The sequence below is a fragment of the Lipotes vexillifer genome, unplaced genomic scaffold (assembly GCF_000442215.2).
Source record: "Lipotes vexillifer unplaced genomic scaffold, Lipotes_vexillifer_v1.1 scaffold90, whole genome shotgun sequence".
In the NCBI taxonomy this organism is placed as follows: domain Eukaryota; kingdom Metazoa; phylum Chordata; class Mammalia; order Artiodactyla; family Lipotidae; genus Lipotes; species Lipotes vexillifer.
In genome coordinates this window covers 638784-657007 of record NW_006782310.1, presented here as the reverse complement: position 1 = coordinate 657007, position 18224 = coordinate 638784, and the positions used below count along the sequence as shown (strand labels likewise).

Here is an 18224-nt window from a genome sequence, read left to right as displayed (position 1 = left end):
AGAGGTGCTGGTGTCAGAGGACCTGGTTCTGGTCCTGTCTCAGCCACTCACCAGGTAGTGATGCTGAGGCAGTTACCTACCCTCCTGTGTCTCAGTGTTCTTATCTGTAACCTGAAGAGACACTACTGCCTACCTCTCAGGGTTGTTATGAAATTAAGGTATCATTAGCGGGGTACATCTTGGTGGGGATGGATTTTAAATTTAGCACATAAGGTAAAAATTGCAGAGTCAAAATCACCTTCATAACTCCGTTTGATTATGAGGACAGTATGAATAAGGCATCCTTCCATAGAAGGGTTAAAATAGTCAAGTGTGGAAAAAAAAAAAAAAAAAAAAAAAATAGTCAAGTGTTTGCCTGCTTGGAATGCTTCAGCAAATCAGGGTTTCTAACCCGCTGGGTCTTCTGTAGTTAATACTTTCATCCTCTATAAACAGCTTTATTTGTATCTCCAATTCGTTCGTTTGTTTGCCATTTCTGTATCTCTCATTCTTCATTAGTAAGTGTGTCTCTGTGGCCTCCTACTGGATCCTCAATTTCTTTTCTTCAGACATCGTTGAAGCCATCACCACCCACCTGCCTGGCCAATTCTTTGTCCTGAAATCTCAGGATTAGCTACACATTCTTCCCAGAGGATTCTCAACATGCACTGGGGCTGGGGGTTGTTGCTGAGAATGATCAATGCGGCTCCAATCTCCCGCTACAGCTGCTCTGCTCCAAGAGTGGAACGGTGATCCTGGGGCAGCCCATGATCACTTTTCACTGAGCTTCTCTCTCTGTTTGCCTTTCTTGTTCTCTGTGTTTCTGTTTGTCTGTCTCTCTTTTTTTGCCAAGTACATGCATATACACACACAACACATGTGTATGTGCATATACATATATACTTCAGTATTTATAGAGAATATTCTAGATCTCTATGTGCTAATTATATGTATTATATAATTTCACTTACGTTAAAAATAAAACCAAACTGTGTGTGGACATAACAGTTGGTTTGTATATATATGTATGCATGTAAGAGTATGTAAGTATATACATACTTATGTATTTCACAAGATCTGGAAGATACTAAACTGTTGACAGTATTACTCCTAGACAGAGAATTTGGAAAGTTGGGGAAATACAAGATCTTTTGCTTTTTATGTACATTTTACTCTGAACAACTTTTTTTTTTTCACTTTTTTCCAGCTTTATTGAAATATAATTGACATAACATTGTGTAGGTTTAAAGTGTACAATGTGATCGTTTGATACATATATGTATTGTGAAATATTTACCACAATAAGATGAACAACTTTTATAATTAAAATTAGTAAGAAGAATAGCTAACACTTATCGAACCCCAAAGAATCAATGCATTTTATGGAAAGAATGTGTGAATGACTCAGATATCTCATCAAACCAAACCAAACCAAAGCAAACCGAAAAGCTTAACTCCTTAAAATACATACTATTATGTAAAACCGAAATTAAACATTTAGATTTTAGAAGGCTTCTATGAAAACAATATGTTGCTGGAAAAAGGAAAGTGTTGTCTTCTGTTCTGTAGCTGCTCTTTCTTTTAAGGAGCTCATCATGTATAATGTTTATAAGACGGGAAAGATGAAGGTACAACTTGCATATGAACAATTATTCATTCACACAAATGTTTACTGAATGTTGGTACTGCTCAGGGCACAGGGCATGAGCTGTGAGCCCTAAGGTCTAAGCCCCTGCCCTGGGGGAGCTTACACTCTACTGAGGGAACCAGACAACAAGCAAGCAATTTATGACATAATGTCCTGGAGGCGAATGAGCTATAAACTGAGCAGAACGAGTGAAGGGACTGAGATGGGGTGAGGCCAGGAAGGGAATTCTTTCAGGAGGTAACTCTTGGCTAGAGGCTTGATGCTGTGAGATACTACAAATATCTGTGGGGAGGGGGTTCTAGGCAGAGGCAACAGCAAGTGCTAAGGGTGGGAGGCTGGAATGGCTTGTGTCAGCTTAGGGAGGTGGCAGAGTGGGGGCTGGGGCTGATAGGAGCTAAGGTCAGAGAGGAGGTCAGGGCCAATGAATCCCAAGAGCTCTTGTAGGCCGCGGTGAGGAGTTTACTCCTTCCACTGCAGTGGGCAGATGTTGAAAGGGTCTCACTAAGGGGATGCTTTGATTTGTCTTTTCAAAAGATCACTCTGGGGCTTCCCTGGTGGAGCAGTGGTTAAGAATCAACCTGCCAATGCAGGGGACCTGGGTTCGAGCCCTGGTCTGGGAAGATCCCACATGCCATGGAGCAACTAAGCCCGTGTGCCACAACTACTGAGCCTGCACTCTAGAGCCCGTGAGCCGCAACTACTGAGTCCATGTGCCACAACTACTGAGCCTGTGAGCCTAGAGCCTGTGCTCCGCAACAAGGGAAGCCACCGCAATGAGAAGCCCGCACACCGAAAAGAAGAGTAGCCCCCGCTCACCACAACTAGAGAAAGCCCGTGTGCAGCAACGAAGACCCAGTGCAGCCAAAAATAAATAAATTTATTAAAAAAATAAGCCAAAACAAAAAAACTCCAAAAGATCACTCTGGCCGCTTTCTGGAGAATGGACTGTGGTGGGGGGAAGCGGAGGCAAGAGTGAAGGCAGGGAGATGAAGTCGGGGCGCTTTTGGTAGCACAGGTCAGAGCTGACAATGACTCGGACAAGGAGGGTGGCAGTGGGGAGAAGTGGACAGATCTGGAATACATTTTTGGGATAGAACTGACAGTTCTTGCTACATTTTTGAAATACTGGATAGAATTATAGTGCCATTTACTGAAATGGGTAGAACTTACGGAGAACAGCTTTTGGGAAAAATCAAGTGTTCGGACTTTGCACATGCTAAGTCTGAGATACATATTAATAGAATTACCATATAATTTATCCAAAAAAAATGAGCATTTTGAGAGTGAAAGGGGAGTTACTAATGATTAGGCTAGGACAATGGCTACAAACTCAGGCTGTTTCTGGCAGGATGTGTGGTCACCCTACCACCTATTAGATATCAGTTCTTTTCATTTTGAAAACTACTTTCATGTGTAGGGTGGCAGAATACGCAACTCTGGTATAAGAATTATTTCAAGCCGAAAGCAATTGAGAAGAAGCAGATACAAGAAAGCTCTCTGCCCTCCCCCTATTTGCCTAAGAGCAGGACATAAATTTGTAAAGGTGCCTTCCACCCCTCTCTATGAGGAAGGACAAAAGTTAACCACAGGAGTTAGATCCTTATCAGCCTGGAGACAGGACCAGAGGAATCCACAAAACAAACCTGACTAACTAGATTTTTCTATCAGTTGCCCATATATCTGCCTTCCCACAGTTTGCTGCTCCTGGAGATTCAAGGTCCTTTTCGTCTTGTCACTTCTCTAAAAATGTATTGTTCTTTTGCTAAGTAGCTATATAAACCCAAATCCTAACCAAACCTTTAAGTTACTCACCTCTGGGTGCTACATGCGCGATAGACATGTTACTAAGCTTGTTTGTTTTTCTCTTGTTAATCTGGTTTTTTTGTCAGTCCAACTTCCAGGGCTACAGCCAGAGAAACTAGGAGGGGGGTAGGGAAAAGAACACTGCCCCGCCCCCAACACATGATACTATCTCCTTTTGAGCACTGTAACATTCTGTTAAACAAAGATTCAACTGGTGCCAGATTCAACTCTTAGTTGAATCAAAGCCCTACATTACGTATATATGTTCACCAATAATGCTGCATCTTCCAGAATGGGAAAGAGGCTCTTCCAGGTGATATGCGGAATATTAAAACCTCAGTAAGTACATCATATAATTTTCCTAAAATTTTAAAGTGAACATGAAAGTCCTCAGACCACACTTTAGCAATACGCATGCATTTCCTGTTCCTCTTGAGAAGGTACCTTGGCAATTGGATTCTTCCTGGACAGATCCTCTCCTTCCCGAAGTGCCACAGGGACAGTAATCCAAGCGCGCTTTTGCCTCACTGAGTGAGTATGTTTAGGAAGCAGCTTATTTTCATTTCTTGAGTGTAAGGCCTAAAACAACAAAATAATGCCCCCAAATGATTAAGTACCCTAAGACATTAGTATGGCATCCTGAAATTTACTAAAAGTTGAAAAGGGGCTGTGCAAATTTAAAGGTATAAATTTCATATTTTTTTAACAGGCTTCATTTTCAAAGAGGAAATATATACACTCTAGCAAACACTATATACCTGAAGAGCTTGTTTCCAAACCAGTAAAGCAGTTTTTTATCAGTTAGAAGAGATCTCCCAGAGTGAAGAGTTAAAAAGGTGAGAGTAATTCAGTGATCTTACAAATGGGCAAATTAAAATTAAGGTACCAAGTCATGAGTTTTTTTCTTACTGACTGAAAATGAAGTTTTATTTTTCTGTGGTGCCTTATAATTTAAAAATGAAATTACTAATGTTTTAAGACTAAATGTCAGTAAGCTGTTGATATCAATTTAACTAAAACTAGTGCAAGTGTCAGTTAATGAATTTATTGTTTTAAGAATGACGTTAAAGGATTAAATCACCCATCTTTGGTTTATCAAAAACTTTAGGTAGAAAACTATTCTATAAATTTTCAGTTGTGCTTTAATAGATGAATATATATTTTATCCAAGGAAAATTTTAATACAGCTGACCTAGTATTTTAAGATCAGAAATGATTTTTACACTAGGTTTACAGTTTTACTCATTTTGTTGCTGTAATATAACATGTATTTTATTTCAAAATATTTACACTGGTTATCACTAGGTCACTGATTTTTTTCTTTTAGTGGAAAAATTCTTCTATAATTAAAAAAATTATGTATCAAAACATTAAAATAACATTAAAGTTTATATTGTAAAAATGTAAAACATCCTCCTACTTTTTCCACTCATACTTTGGAGCATTCACTGTTAACAGCTTGATAAATATCTTTTATGATCTTTTCTTATGACCATACATCTGCACATGTAAAAAGGTCTCTTTTTTTATAAAAATGGAATTATACTGTACATCTCATTGTGCCCCTTGATTTTTTTTTAAAGGGTGATTCATTATTTATTTATTTAATTTTATTTTTGGCTGCATTGGGTCTTCGTTGCTGCACTTGGGCTTTCTCTAATTGTGGTGAGCGGGGTCTACTCTTGGTTGCAGTGCGCAGGCTTCTCATTGTGGTGGCTTCTCTTGTCGTGGAGCACGGGCTCTAGGAGTGCAGGCTTCAGTAGTTGTGGCACGCGGGCTCAGGAGTTGTGGCTCACAGGCTCTAGAGCGCAGGCTCAGTTTGTGGCACACGGGCTTAGTTGTTCCGCAGCATGTGGGATCTTCCCAGAGCAGGTCTCGAACCCGTGTCCCCTGCATTGGCAGGTGGATTCTTAACCACTGCGCCACCAGGGAAGTCCTGCCCCTTGATTTTTCATTCAGTACCTCATCATAGACATTCTTCCATGTACCATAAATTGTTTTACCATTCTCTCATTGATGGACATTTAGATTGTCAAAATATGCTGCACAGACATCCCTGGATAGAAGTTCCTGTGCATGTGTTTGAGTGGGAATGGCTGAGTCTGAGGTGATAGGGATAGAGTAGGATAATCAAGTAGTTAGCTCAGAAATCCCACTAGGGGATTGTAGACAGAGAGAGAACTTTAGAGGACTTTGGGAGACCCCAGTAAGTTAATGATCATTCAAGAAAGCAATGGAAAAATCCTGAAACAAGCTTGCTTGACTCATAAAGCAGAGCAAGTCACTTAGCATCAAAGCCTGATCGGCTTGCTTAGCAATAAAACCATGCAAAACAGAAGCATGAGACATGCCCCAAAACAATCAAACACTAGTGGAAAATAAGGCCTACAACCTGCCCAGTGACGTCAACAAGGTAATGACCCCTAGGACATGCTCTCTGCACACACAAAAAAACAGTAATTTATGGAAAGGTGACATTTCAAAGTGAAAGACCCTCGTTGTACTGAGACCTGAAATAATTTTTCCATAGTGCCATGACGGTCCTGGATGCACCATATAGGGTCAAAAACTCCTCCGCCCAGCATGTAGGAGGAGTTAATGATTGAAGACTCAAAGAATGAAAAAGAAGGTGGTCTTCTCCCCCTCCCTCCTCTTCGTTTGAAAAAGTAGCCCACTAAGTACTCGGAGAAGTGCAATGCTTGCCTGCTCCCTTGTAAGCCTCACAAGTGCCCTAGTCTAATAAATCACTTCTTACTTACCACTTTGCCTCTCTCTGAATTCTTTCTGCACTGAGACATAAAGGACTGGAGCTCCCTGGAGCCCCCCGAAACGCTACGCAGTTTCAGCAGCAGCAGTGTGTGTTTTCAATCTGGGAAAGGCTCAGCAGGAGTGTGTGTTTTCAATCTGGGAAAGGCACAACTGTCTTCCATGAAATTAAGCCCCTGAGTCCAAAAGACAGGAATAATCCCCTCGGTTCCTTACCTCTAAATGGAGTCCATCTCCAAAGTTAAAGCAGATCTGGAAAATAAAATTATTTGTTGTTTAATACAATTTATCACTCAATTAACCTTAAATACTTTGTTAATGAATAACCTAGCACCTAGGATATTATAGACATTAAAAAAAGGGGGAGGGTATTTAACCACTAGTATCCGTCTTTGTCAAAAGGAAACAAATTTTAATTTTCCCCTTTGCTTCCCACCATGACCAGGGCCAGAGAGAGGAATCCATATTCCTTTATATGCATACTCCCTCCCCCAGGAAGCTCAGAACACAACCCATATCTGAAAAACAAAGACACAAACTGTCCTTTTGAAATCTCAGCCACTCTCTGGTCCTTCCCTCCTTACCCTGTGGTTTTCACCTCATGTTCTCAGGGACCCAGTTACCTTTCCTCAAGGCCTTTAGTGTGAGATGCCCTCCCCCCTCCCCCTCTAACTCCCATCATGCCCCATATTCGGGTCACACATGACTGCCCATATTCAGACTTCATTCCTCAGCTTCCTACCAACTCTTTTCTTTGGTTCTTATCAAGCACTCTGGACTTATATTACACATCATTATACAGAACTAAATACAGTTATGTTTACTCTAAATCTGCACAACAAACCCCCATCCTGCCTTTTGACTTTTGCAGCACTTTGTTTATAGTCCATTAATCTCCTCTTGGCTTCCCTCTTCCCTTGGTTTAATCTGAACCAGCACTTCTAACAGGGTAGCCACATGTGGCTATTTACACTTAAATTAATTGAAATTGATAAATTTGCTCAATTGCCACAAGGGGCAAGTGGCTTAAGAACACTTCCACCATTGCCAGCCATTCCAAAGATATTGCCAATGACTCAGGGATCCTCAATCTCTTGATCTTCTAATATTCCTGCCTCACTTTTTCCCCCAACTCTGTAAGCCTAACTATGATTCTTTTTGACCCTGTACTGACATTGCTAGAGAGGGCCAGAGAGATGGAATGGACCCGTCACACATCCATGCTCCCTCCACAGGGGTGATGTTTGTTTCTAGGGTGACTATGTATGTTTACGTTTGCCCAGGCAAGTCCTGTTGTGCAGGCATCCCATCTGTTAGCACCCCTTTCATTCTCAAAAGTGTGCTCACTCAGACCATAAATTACACAACGGCCTTATCTTTGCTTCTATCTTTGCTTCTTGTACTGCATCCCTATCATACCACCCCAAACTTCCAGGCAATACCCCAATCACAATGACCACACTTCTGAACCCACTCTTAGACGATCCCACATTTTATTTGACTGAGATTGTATCTTCCATCACCCTCTCCTTCTCTTCTTTCTCCAAGGAAGAGGTGTCCTGATGCCTTTCCAAGGTTAACCATCATCTGTGTGCTTTATTTTCAACTTTTCCACTTATTCTCCCACATTTATCTTCTCAAGAAACTTGTTCCTTTCACTAATCTTTTATCTTCGTTTGCTGCTGGCTCATCAAACATGTTTATCTCCTTCCCATTGGTTGGTCAAACAAAGTTAGATCTTCCCTATCTTAAAAACACACAAACAGACCTCTCCCTTGTTTCTGTTCACATTTAATCTACTGCTCCATATCCTTCCTCTACTATAATTCCAACCTGAAATAGTTGTCTATATTTATTGCCTTTACTTCCTCACCTGCTATTTCTGTATTAGTTCTTTGTAATCTGTCTTAATTTTGGATTTTTCTCAGTCTTGTCTGCCCTTTTTCATGTGCATCTCAGGTCACACGGATCCATGAAGCCTTGGTTGGTAAATCATGGAAAGCACGACTTTCTCTAAAATTTTCCAGTCTCTTTTGCTTACTCACATCCCTTTGAAGGCTTCTTGCAGGGTCTGTTCTGCACATGGATCTTTCACCTTCCTTTCTTTCCTCTACCTTGTAGCACGTGTTCTTGTTTCCACCCTTGCAAAGAGATACTTAAGGACAGTGGATGTTCAGCCTCTAATATGAGTTTCTCTGGGGCAGATGAACCACCATGGCTAATTTTCTATTTTATGGTCGGATATATTATTTCTTCCTCATCCTCTCTATTACTAGTTTACCAGCTAGCAATGGCCAGAGATATCTCCAACCAAAGTCGTGCTCCCCAAATTTATGTACTTTCAGAGGTGGCATGGTATAAAAAAACAAGTGAAAGCAATGCTGAATGGATCACTCCTCTCTGCATGTTTCTCTGGTGGGTATTTTTGAAGGGAGAGACTAGGGACTAGATCCAGGATTCCTTTGTCACATCATCAGGGGACATTCTTAAAAAGTGATATATTTCTTGCCCAGCCTCCTAACTACTGGTTTCTTTTCTCTGTATGGGCCACACTGAGGAGCTGGCTGGATAAAATATTTACCACTTTTATTCTTCCCTAGAATCTTATTGGGCCTAGCAAAGGTGTGATATTAAATATGTGTTATTTTAAGTAAATGTTATCATTCTGACCAAATATCATGTGTCCCAGGATGTAAGCAAAAGGGGCCAATTTATAGTCTTCTAGTCAAACATAAACTCTTTATAAGAGTATCTTCATTTTTTATTGGAATGTACTTTTTAGATGTGACTTGTTAAGAAAACTACATGACTATAAACAGTGCTTCTTAAGTTCTAATGTGTATTTTGTTCACTGGGGATCTTGTTATTGATAAAATGAAGATTTCAATTCAGTACACCTGGAGTTCAGCTTTATACTCTGTATTTCTAAATGGCTCTCAGATGATGCCAAGGCTGCAGGTTCTTGGACCACACTTTAAGTAGCGAAGTTGTAGAACTGTGATACGCAATAACATTCTTTTGTTGAGGGATACAGACAACAAAGTCCACCTATTCATTATTATCTCAGTAGTTAACGCAAGAAACTTTGTCACTCTTGATTGTTAATATCTTGAAAGCAGAGAATCTTTTAATTCATGAATTTACTTATTTTTAACCTTTAAAAACTTCTAAATTGCAGCTATAGTCAGCCCTCCATATCTGCAAACGTGGAACCCGCGGATGCAGAACCCCCAGATACGGAGTAAGACGCGCCTTGTCATTTTATAGAAGGGACTTGAGAATCCACGTATTTTGGTTTCTAGGGAGCAGGGAGAACCCTGTAATCAACCCCTGGCGATTACGGAGAGATGACCGTATATACAAAAGCGGAGTAAACAGTACAACGAGCATCCACATAGCCAGCACCCAGTTTCAACAATTGCGTAGCACACACTTTTTTTTTTCTTTGCCCCACTGCTTCTGAAGGGGTTTTATCCCATTTACATTTTACTATTGTTAATGCTTTAGTTAGAGCAGCATTTGATTTTTGAGAATTTCCCTAAATGTTTTTTTTTTAATTGAAGTACATTTGATATACAATATTTGTTTCAGCACACATTTCTTTTTAAATAAATTTTTAATTCAGGGATATTTTTAGATTTACACAAATATTGTACAGAGGATGCCAAGAGTGCCTTTACTCATTTTCCACTAAAGCTAACATTTTATTTTTATTTATTTTTTTATTTAAAAAATTTTTTTAATTAATTAATTTATGGCTGCGTTGGGTCTTCATTGCTGCGTGCAGGCTTTCTCTAGTCGTGGCAAGTGGGGTGTACTCTTCGTTGCGGTGCACGGGCTCCTCATTGTGGTGACTTCTCTTGCTGCAGAGCACAGGCTCTAGGTGCGCGGGCTTCAGTAGTTATAGCACGCGGGCTCAGTAGTTGTGGCTTGTGGGCTCTACAGCACAGTCTCAGTAGTTGTGGTGCACAGGCTTAGTTGCTCTGCGGCATGTGGGATCTTCCCAGACCAGGGCTCAAACCTGTGTCCGCTGCATTGGCAGGTGGACTCTTAACCACTGTGCCACCAGGGAAGTCCCTAAAGCTAACATTTTAAATAACTGTGGTACATTTGTCAAAACTAAGATATCAAAATTGGTATATTTAGATAATGCGCAGTTAACTAAATTACTACACTTATTCAGATTTTACTGTTCCCACCACTAATGTCCTTTCTCTGTTCCAGGATCCAATCTAGGATCCCACGCTGCGTGAAGTTGTTATGTTTCCTTAATTTCCTCTGGTCTGTGACCATTTCCCAGGCTTTCCTTGTTTATGACCTTGACAGTTTTGAGGAGTACTGGCCAATTATCCTGCAGACTGTCCTCTCATTTGGATTTATCTGTTGTTTTTCTTATGTTTAGAACCGGGTGATGTGTTTTTGTAAAGAACACCACAGAGTGGTGCTGAAGTGCCCTTTTCCTCACAGCATATCAGGGATACATGATACTCACCTGACAATATTTGTTAAAGTAGCCTTTATAGGTTTCTCCACTGTAAAGTTGCTGTTTTTCCCTTCACCTGCTGTATTCTTTAGAAATGTATCATTAAGTCTAGCTCACCTTTGGAGTAGGGATGCCGGGAGGAGAGAGGTTAAGCTCCACTTCCGAGGGGGGCATCTCTATATATTATTTGGAATTCTTTAGTAAGAAAGATTTGTCTGTTCTTCCCTCATTTATTCGTTTATTAGTTCAATCATTTTTATCAGCTTGGACTCATGCATATTGATTTTATTCTGTGGGTTATAATCCAATACTATTTAATTTATTTTACTGTTTAAATAGTTCCAGCTTTGGCCATTGAAACATATTTATGGTTAGATTCTGTGTCCCTTTGACATGTCCCCATGTTTTGTTTTTTGAGCTCTTTCTTACTGTCTAGTATTACAAGATGCCCAGGCTCATCTTGTATTTTCCCTGTCCTAGCTTTAGAATCAACCATTTCATCAAGGAGCCCTGATTTCTAATACCAAATGGTATTTAGAAGCCAAGATCTGGGTGTGTACGTGTAGCACACACATTATAAAATTGTTTCCAGTCTCCTCAGCCACTTTAATGGGGAGGGAATAAAGATAGAGCTTTTCTTATTAACTTTGTTGTTACCAGAGGCTGTGTTTTAATTATTTTTCAGTAGCAAAAGGTTCATCTAAACTTAATTAACTCCCAAAGGTCCCATCTTCAAACACTATCCCATATGAATTTTCGGAGGACACAAACATTCAGTCTGTAACAACGTGTAAGAGAATTTGGCCAATGAGATATCAGGAGAGTCTGGAAAAAGATTCTTCTCTCTGATAAGAAGAAAAACATATGCACAGCCTCTCTTTTTACCTGCTTCTGGCGACTGCTGAGCAAGGATGTGACATTCGGAATCGCAATGGCCATCTGTGACCATGAGTAGAAAGCTAATAAAATGGCAGAGAAGACAAACTGAAACCATAACATCTCTGAGTTACGAAACTGGTCAAATCTGGAGCCACCCCATCTCCTGACCATTTGTTATGCAATATTAAACATTCCTTTTAATTAACCTTTTAGTTGCGTTTTGGTGCTTACATGTGAAAGCAGCCTAATGTGTACCATCGTTCAGAGTTATTATACAAATTGAAAGAAATAATACATAAATGCTGTATTTATTGCAATGACTGGCACATAGCAGGCACTCAGTGGATACAATTATGATGGTATTTCCTCATTTCTAAGACTTGCATTTTCCTCATCTTAAAATTTCTGAAATCTGGATTTATCCATGCCTTCAATTTCCCAAGCTCCTGCAATGTTCCTGTCCTCTTGGATTCTTACATGTTGGGGAGACAGACAAAAGTAGGGTGTGATAAAAGCTGTAAAGAAAATTAAAGCAGGGCCAAGGTAGTAGAGAGATTTAAGACTGTGGGGAGGCTCTCAGAAGAGGTTACATCTGCATAGAGACTGGAAAGGGGTGAGGGAGCAAGCCAGGTGGAGCCCTGCAAAAGGAATAGCCAGACCAGGAGGTGGTAATGAGAGCGCCATGGTCAAGGTGGTGGTGGTAGAGGGGAGGGATTCAGTGAAGACGGTGTCAGAGTGCCGCTTATGTTTCTTGATCTCGTTGCTGGTTACATGGTATGTCTGGTTTGTGAAAATTCAGTAATTCAGTACACTTCACTAAAAAGTTACCAAAATTGATGTGCACCTTAAAGCTGAGGGTTTTTGGAATCTACCTAATAGTTCTGCTGTTTGCATTTTACAGCATCTATTGCAATAGCCTGTTTTCACAGACACCTAATAAAGACATGATAGACTGAAATATTTGCTCCACATTCATGGTACAAACAACCCAAGAGAGTTGTACCAACATTTTGTCAGTTGTGGAACTGTTTGTTTATTTGACTAAGGAAATAGTTGAGATCTTAACTACTCCTTCCTAAAGTAAATGATTTGGATGTTTCCTTAGGACTGTGTATCTCACACCACACATTCTTAATTTAGGACAGTAGTTCTCAGTTGGGGGAGATTCTGTGCACACAAATCCCCCCACCCCTTTCCTGTGACATCCTGTGGTCACCTGGAATATTTGGTAAAGTGTGGAGACATTTTTGCTTATCAAACCAGAGTGCGTGTGTTGGGGGCGGGGGGAAGTAAGTGCTACTGGCATGTACTGGGTAGAGACCAGAGAAGCTGCTCAACATCCTACAATGCACAGGACAGCCCCTCCCCCAACAAAGCATTATCTGGCTCTAAATGCAAAGTGCCAAGGTTGAGAAACCCTAACTTAGACCATGTTTCTCTGATTGCAAGTTACTGTAAGAACTAGGGTCAAGAAGGTCATGCAAGTTCCGGAGGACCATGGATTTATGTAAATTTCCAAACTGGTAGCATATTGCAGACAATATAAATGGAGTAATTGACACACTCTGTCTTCTGTCCTCCATTCCCACTCCTTCCCACTTCCCTTTGAACATTTTCAGTTCTGTAAGTTTGAGTGACGTCCTGTGGGGATGTTGTAAAAGGATTTCAAGCACTGGAAGGACGTCTGGACAAGGTGACCATTATGGTTTCTCCTAACTATGAAATCTGTCATTCTTTTTTCTCACAGGGAACTTAGTGATAGAAAAATGTCATGTGTGACACGCCTGTAAGACTGAAGAAGAAACGTAAGTTTCTAGTCTCTGTAGTCAAAGTAGTATTTTTAGATGAACCAGAAAAATCCTTCAAAAGCTTTTTCCCAATTTACTGAAGTTTAGAAAAAATTAAAAATTTTTCTACCGTTAGATCCCATGCATCCTGTAAAAACTGGCCTTTTTGGTAACTGGAAAGAAAATTTTTTTTTTTTTTTTTCGGTTAGCCATGAGGGAAGGTCAGATATCACTGAAAAAATACAATCAATCAATGACTCTTTGTTCCCAAGGTTGGCACCTTTAGAAAAGACATCCAACTCTGAAGTCACCTTGATGAGTTCAACAAACAGAATCCTGGAGGACTTAACAAGTCAGTGATGACAGTTCTTCCTGGCTAACAGGCTGTCGGCCTGAAGGAGAGGATTTTGAAGCTTTCTTTTGTGATTCTATGAGTCCAAGGTTAGGTGACCCCTTAAACTTTAACATCTCAGACCAATAGATACCTTACTGAAGATGAGATGCAGAGGGGTACAAAGTAGTTTAAAATATTGTTTTAACTTTGAGGCATTATAATGGCTTATTGTTTCCATTCAGCCAGAAAGAACTTTAGCCTACTTTAACAGGGTGGTCAACTGGATGATCTTAGAGGTGACCTAACACATGCCCGGTGTTGCTCTTCAACCTCACGCCCACCCCCGACAATCACAGAAAAGCCTGTTACTTCCCTTTCCTACCCACCCTTCCAACCACGCAGAATGTTTTCAAATTCTGTTTCTCCCTTTCATTGTACAGAATGCAGAATCAGAACTTGCTCTTAAGGTCCCTGGCTTACACCCAACCCATTCTTAAAGCGTTTCCAGCTTTGGCTAAAATAATTTAAAGGAAATAAAACGAGATAAAATAAAGGTCATGGATGCCACTTGTTTATTTCCTCTGATTACATATCCTGAATTTTCTAATTGTATAGACAGAACTGGTCCTCAGTAGACTCTATATCCACAAGAAGGTCTGATAAACCTGATGTTAGACTTATGTTAGAATTTCACCTATCATACTATTTTCCTCTGGTCTTTTTCTTTGAAGGAGAAGAGGTGGTCTATAAAATTTCTTATTTTATGGCTAAACATTATACCATATTTAGAAATTCCCAACTTAAAAATCCAACTTACAAATGACCCATACATAAGTACAATTCCTAGGGCAGCCTCACTCAACAGCTAGTTTAAACATACGTTTGTTTTCATGGCTGCTGTTTAAAAAAACTCAACAACCAAGAAAAGCAATAGTTTGAACTTTAATTTTTCAACTCTGAATTTGAATTTTAGATGGTAAAATTATATACTTTAAGTCTGACATAAATTCTATAATTGATCATAAATTCTATAAGTTGATCATAATCTTTTGCCTGCTCTTTAGATATCTGGGCTAATCTTAATGTAATAAATATGATTTGGGGTGAGTCATATTGACGTTAACTTTAAAGGGGGAGATATTTTCCTTGGAAACATTTATCGGTGCCAAGAATTTTAAAATACTTGAGTTAGCAATGCTGTGCTACACTCGAGTTGTTAGAGCATGTTGTGAACTGTCCTTTCAAGTTGCCTTTTGTGTAATCATGGACAGCTCCTATTTTTAACTTGGCATAGACAAATAAACAGAAGACCCAAAAAAGTCAACATTATTTTATTTAGTCAATTTCCTTGGCCCCCTAAAACATTAAAAAAAAAATCAGAGCTGCTAATAAATAGCTAAACTTAGGCTTTTTCATATTTAATCTTCGTTTTCCATTCCCAATTATTTTCTAATAGGGATGTTAATAAACAGTGGTTCTCAAACTTGAGTGGCACGTGAATCATCTTGTTGAAACACAAGACTTCTGAGTTTCTGATTCAGTAGGGCTGGGGTGGGGTATAAAAATCTGTATTTCTAACAAGTTTCCGGGTAATGCTGATGCTGCTGGTCCTGAGACCCCACTTTTGAAAACAATTGTGTAAAATCACAGAGTAGCAAAGGAAAGGGAAGGAGAGCCTGCATAATTCATAGACTGGAGAATTAGCCCTTAATTACTAGATGTGTGAAACAATACATTCCAAATAAGGAAATTCAGCAACTGAGTTATTCCCATCGCAAGAAGATTTTCCACTTTACAAGTAGTAATCAACTACAATAAAATTGCTTTAAACAGTGTTTTCTCCTGGTTCATACCTCTTCTTCTAGCTGAAGATTTACTGATCCTGAGCATTTATCATTTTTGAAATATTTTACCATTTTATTGCTGTTTTCTATAATTGCTACAAATGCTTTTGGAGTCAGGCAAAAAATACAAGCAAATCTGTAAAATATATCTTTTCAGATACATCTACATAATACATAATTTCTTAAACAAAAATGATGGGCTGTTTCCATCCTTTTGCTGCAATATATTCCTGAAAATTATACTAAAAAATAGAATGAAGAAAACCAGATTTCTTCCCCCCCACCGCCCTCCGAAGCTTAAGAAAACCAAGAACTTCAAATTGTCCTTTTTGATCACTAGATGGCACTGTCCTGTCAGTAAGTCAAACTGCAGGTACTACCAGAAACTGACCAACAATTGACTCCAAGGTCCAAAGTGGAAAACAGGCATTTTCAATTGGCTTCAAATAAGTGGACTGGCAAAACTGAACAGTGAAAAATCAATGGTTTTAGAAAGTTGTTTAGAAGACTTCAGGACTGTGCAATTAGGCAAATTTCAATTTACATTTCTTCTCCTTTTTTTTTCCTTTCTAGGATGATTCTATCTTGTAATGAAACTGAACCAATTATCTAGTTCCAGAAGTTCAGGCCTTACGTATGACTAACTATAGAAAACTGCTTGTAAAGGAGGTCACAGTGATGCCTTTGGATTGACAGAGAGGCATTTGGTGTCGGGAGACTTGGGTTCTACCCAGATCCATCCATTAATAACACTCAGTAAATCCACTTACTGGCACACAGTGGGTACTCAAAAAATGTCAAATTAGTTTCCCTACATTCTCCTTTCCCCCACTGTAGGCTTCATGATAGTGGGACAGCTCACAAGCACCTAGAAGGCTGTTTGGCATATAGCAAAAGCACATCTAGTAATTGCCGAATGTGTTAAAGGTCAAACAAAAACTAACCAACCACACTATCTGCACGTTAAATGTTTCTTCTAAACAAATGAAATCCAGATTATTATTCCACCTTTTTCCAAACATAGAAAGATACATTAGCTTTTAGGTTTTTAAAGGATTCTTCTGTGTCCAAGGCATTGAGCTAGTATAGATAAATGGTGCGTAGATCCTGTTCTAAAGAAGTTTAGCAGGAGAGATAAAAGTGTACCTGAATTACTATAACAGAGGTAGGAAAAATTCATTGTGTGCAGGGCAGTTGCAAAAGCAGTTCTGGGGAGCTCAGAAAAGGCAGAAATGACCTCCTTCTAGAGAAATCCGGAGAGGTTTAGGTGTGGGAGCAGATGGGAGGGGGAAGGAAATGATCTGCTTTAAAGACCGCACCGGCCAGAACTTGCAGAGGGAGGGCAAAGAAGAGGAAGGCATGCAACTTGACACCTAGACCGTGTGTCGGTAGTGAGTAGAAGATAAGGACACAAAGTTGTGCTAAGGATCTTCACTGATCCTATAAGGATCAGCTTCTGATGAGGGATACTATGCCCCCAGAGCTTCGGAGAGATTTTTTTGGCAGTGCTCCACGGCGAGAGGCAGGAGACAGTTTGAAGGCTAAATAAGCCAGAGCAGATGTGATGAGGGGCCGTAATAGGGTAATGGCATCGGGATGGGTGGGTGGAGGCAACAGTCTTTATGGGGACGACGTTAGTGCTTGGCAGTGCCTTGCGTGTGGAGGATAGGGGAAGGGATCAGAGGCTGAGTAGTTAGAAGGATGCATTCTCAGAGCACGAACTGTAGAAATGCTAAGCTAGAATCCTGAGGAAACGCTCTGCGTAGGGAGGAGGCAGCAGGCTCGAGAGTAGGGCGCTGCGGTTCAAGGGGCAGGGCTTACCGCGCGGTCCCAGGGGCGCGCCCCTCAGCCACCGCTGTTACCGGCCACGCTCTGCCTCCCCCATGTACCTCCTGTGCCTCCTGGCGATGTGGGTACAGCATATCCTCCGGTGCCGGGTGAGAAAACCACCGCAGCCTCCCGGAGGTGAAAGGACCCCCAGCAGAGTACTATGGAAGCAAAGTAAGGAGATATTTGAAAGAAGAGCCGTTCCACAGTGTTAGAAGAAGAATGACGATTGAGCCAGGCGCCCTGCCCCATTTCCCAGTTAGCACTTTTGGGGTGTAAGGAGAGTGGAACTCCAACATGAGGGAGTTTATGGGCCACTTATTTGTGTATTTTTAGTTTGTATCGTAGGGAACTTGAAAGAGTAGTGGGATGGAGGTATTTTAGAATAGGGGAAATGGGACGTCTTTCTTCTCGTCTCCGCCCAAATCTGCCTTCTCATTCCATCAGCCAGGCAGCACCTGGTAGACTGATGAAAGGAATTCCCATGAAGGTGCGATTTCGAGGTAAGACCTAGAAAAGTGTTTGGCACAAAGTAGGTGCTCAGTAATACTTGCTGAATAAATGAATGTATCAAGGCTTAATCAACTGAGAGGATATTTGCATTTTAAAAAGACAGAGGTAAGTAAGATGAATCCCTGATTAGAATCTCTCACTATTTGCCTATCACCATTTCTCAGCGGGGGAGCTATTGGCATTTCTAATAGGAAAAGTCTTCCTGAGTGGCCAATTTTTTCTTGAAGGTTCTGTTCGTTGCTGGAGGTTTAGCCACCCTGCATTTGGAGTACTAAATGCCAGTAGCATCCTGCACCTTGTGACAATCAAAATGCCCCTTTCACACCCTTCCCCCCGCCCCACCCCCGGCCCCCGACATTTT

At 40.5% G+C, this 18224-nt stretch overlaps 1 protein-coding gene across 1 annotated transcript in view; it reads right to left on the bottom strand.

The window, feature by feature from the left end:
- The window catches only part of DSG2 (desmoglein 2), a 39534-nt gene extending 21932 nt beyond the window's left edge, over window positions 1-17602 (bottom strand). The window contains exons 1-4 of the mRNA XM_007455237.1: window positions 17413-17602; window positions 11565-11638; window positions 6413-6448; window positions 3875-4009 (exon numbers count right to left, since the gene is read on the bottom strand). Of these exons, the coding sequence (XP_007455299.1) occupies window positions 3875-4009; window positions 6413-6448; window positions 11565-11638; window positions 17413-17602 (435 nt within the window). The remainder of the gene's footprint in view (window positions 1-3874; window positions 4010-6412; window positions 6449-11564; window positions 11639-17412) is intronic.
- Window positions 17603-18224: the final 622 nt, after the last annotated feature.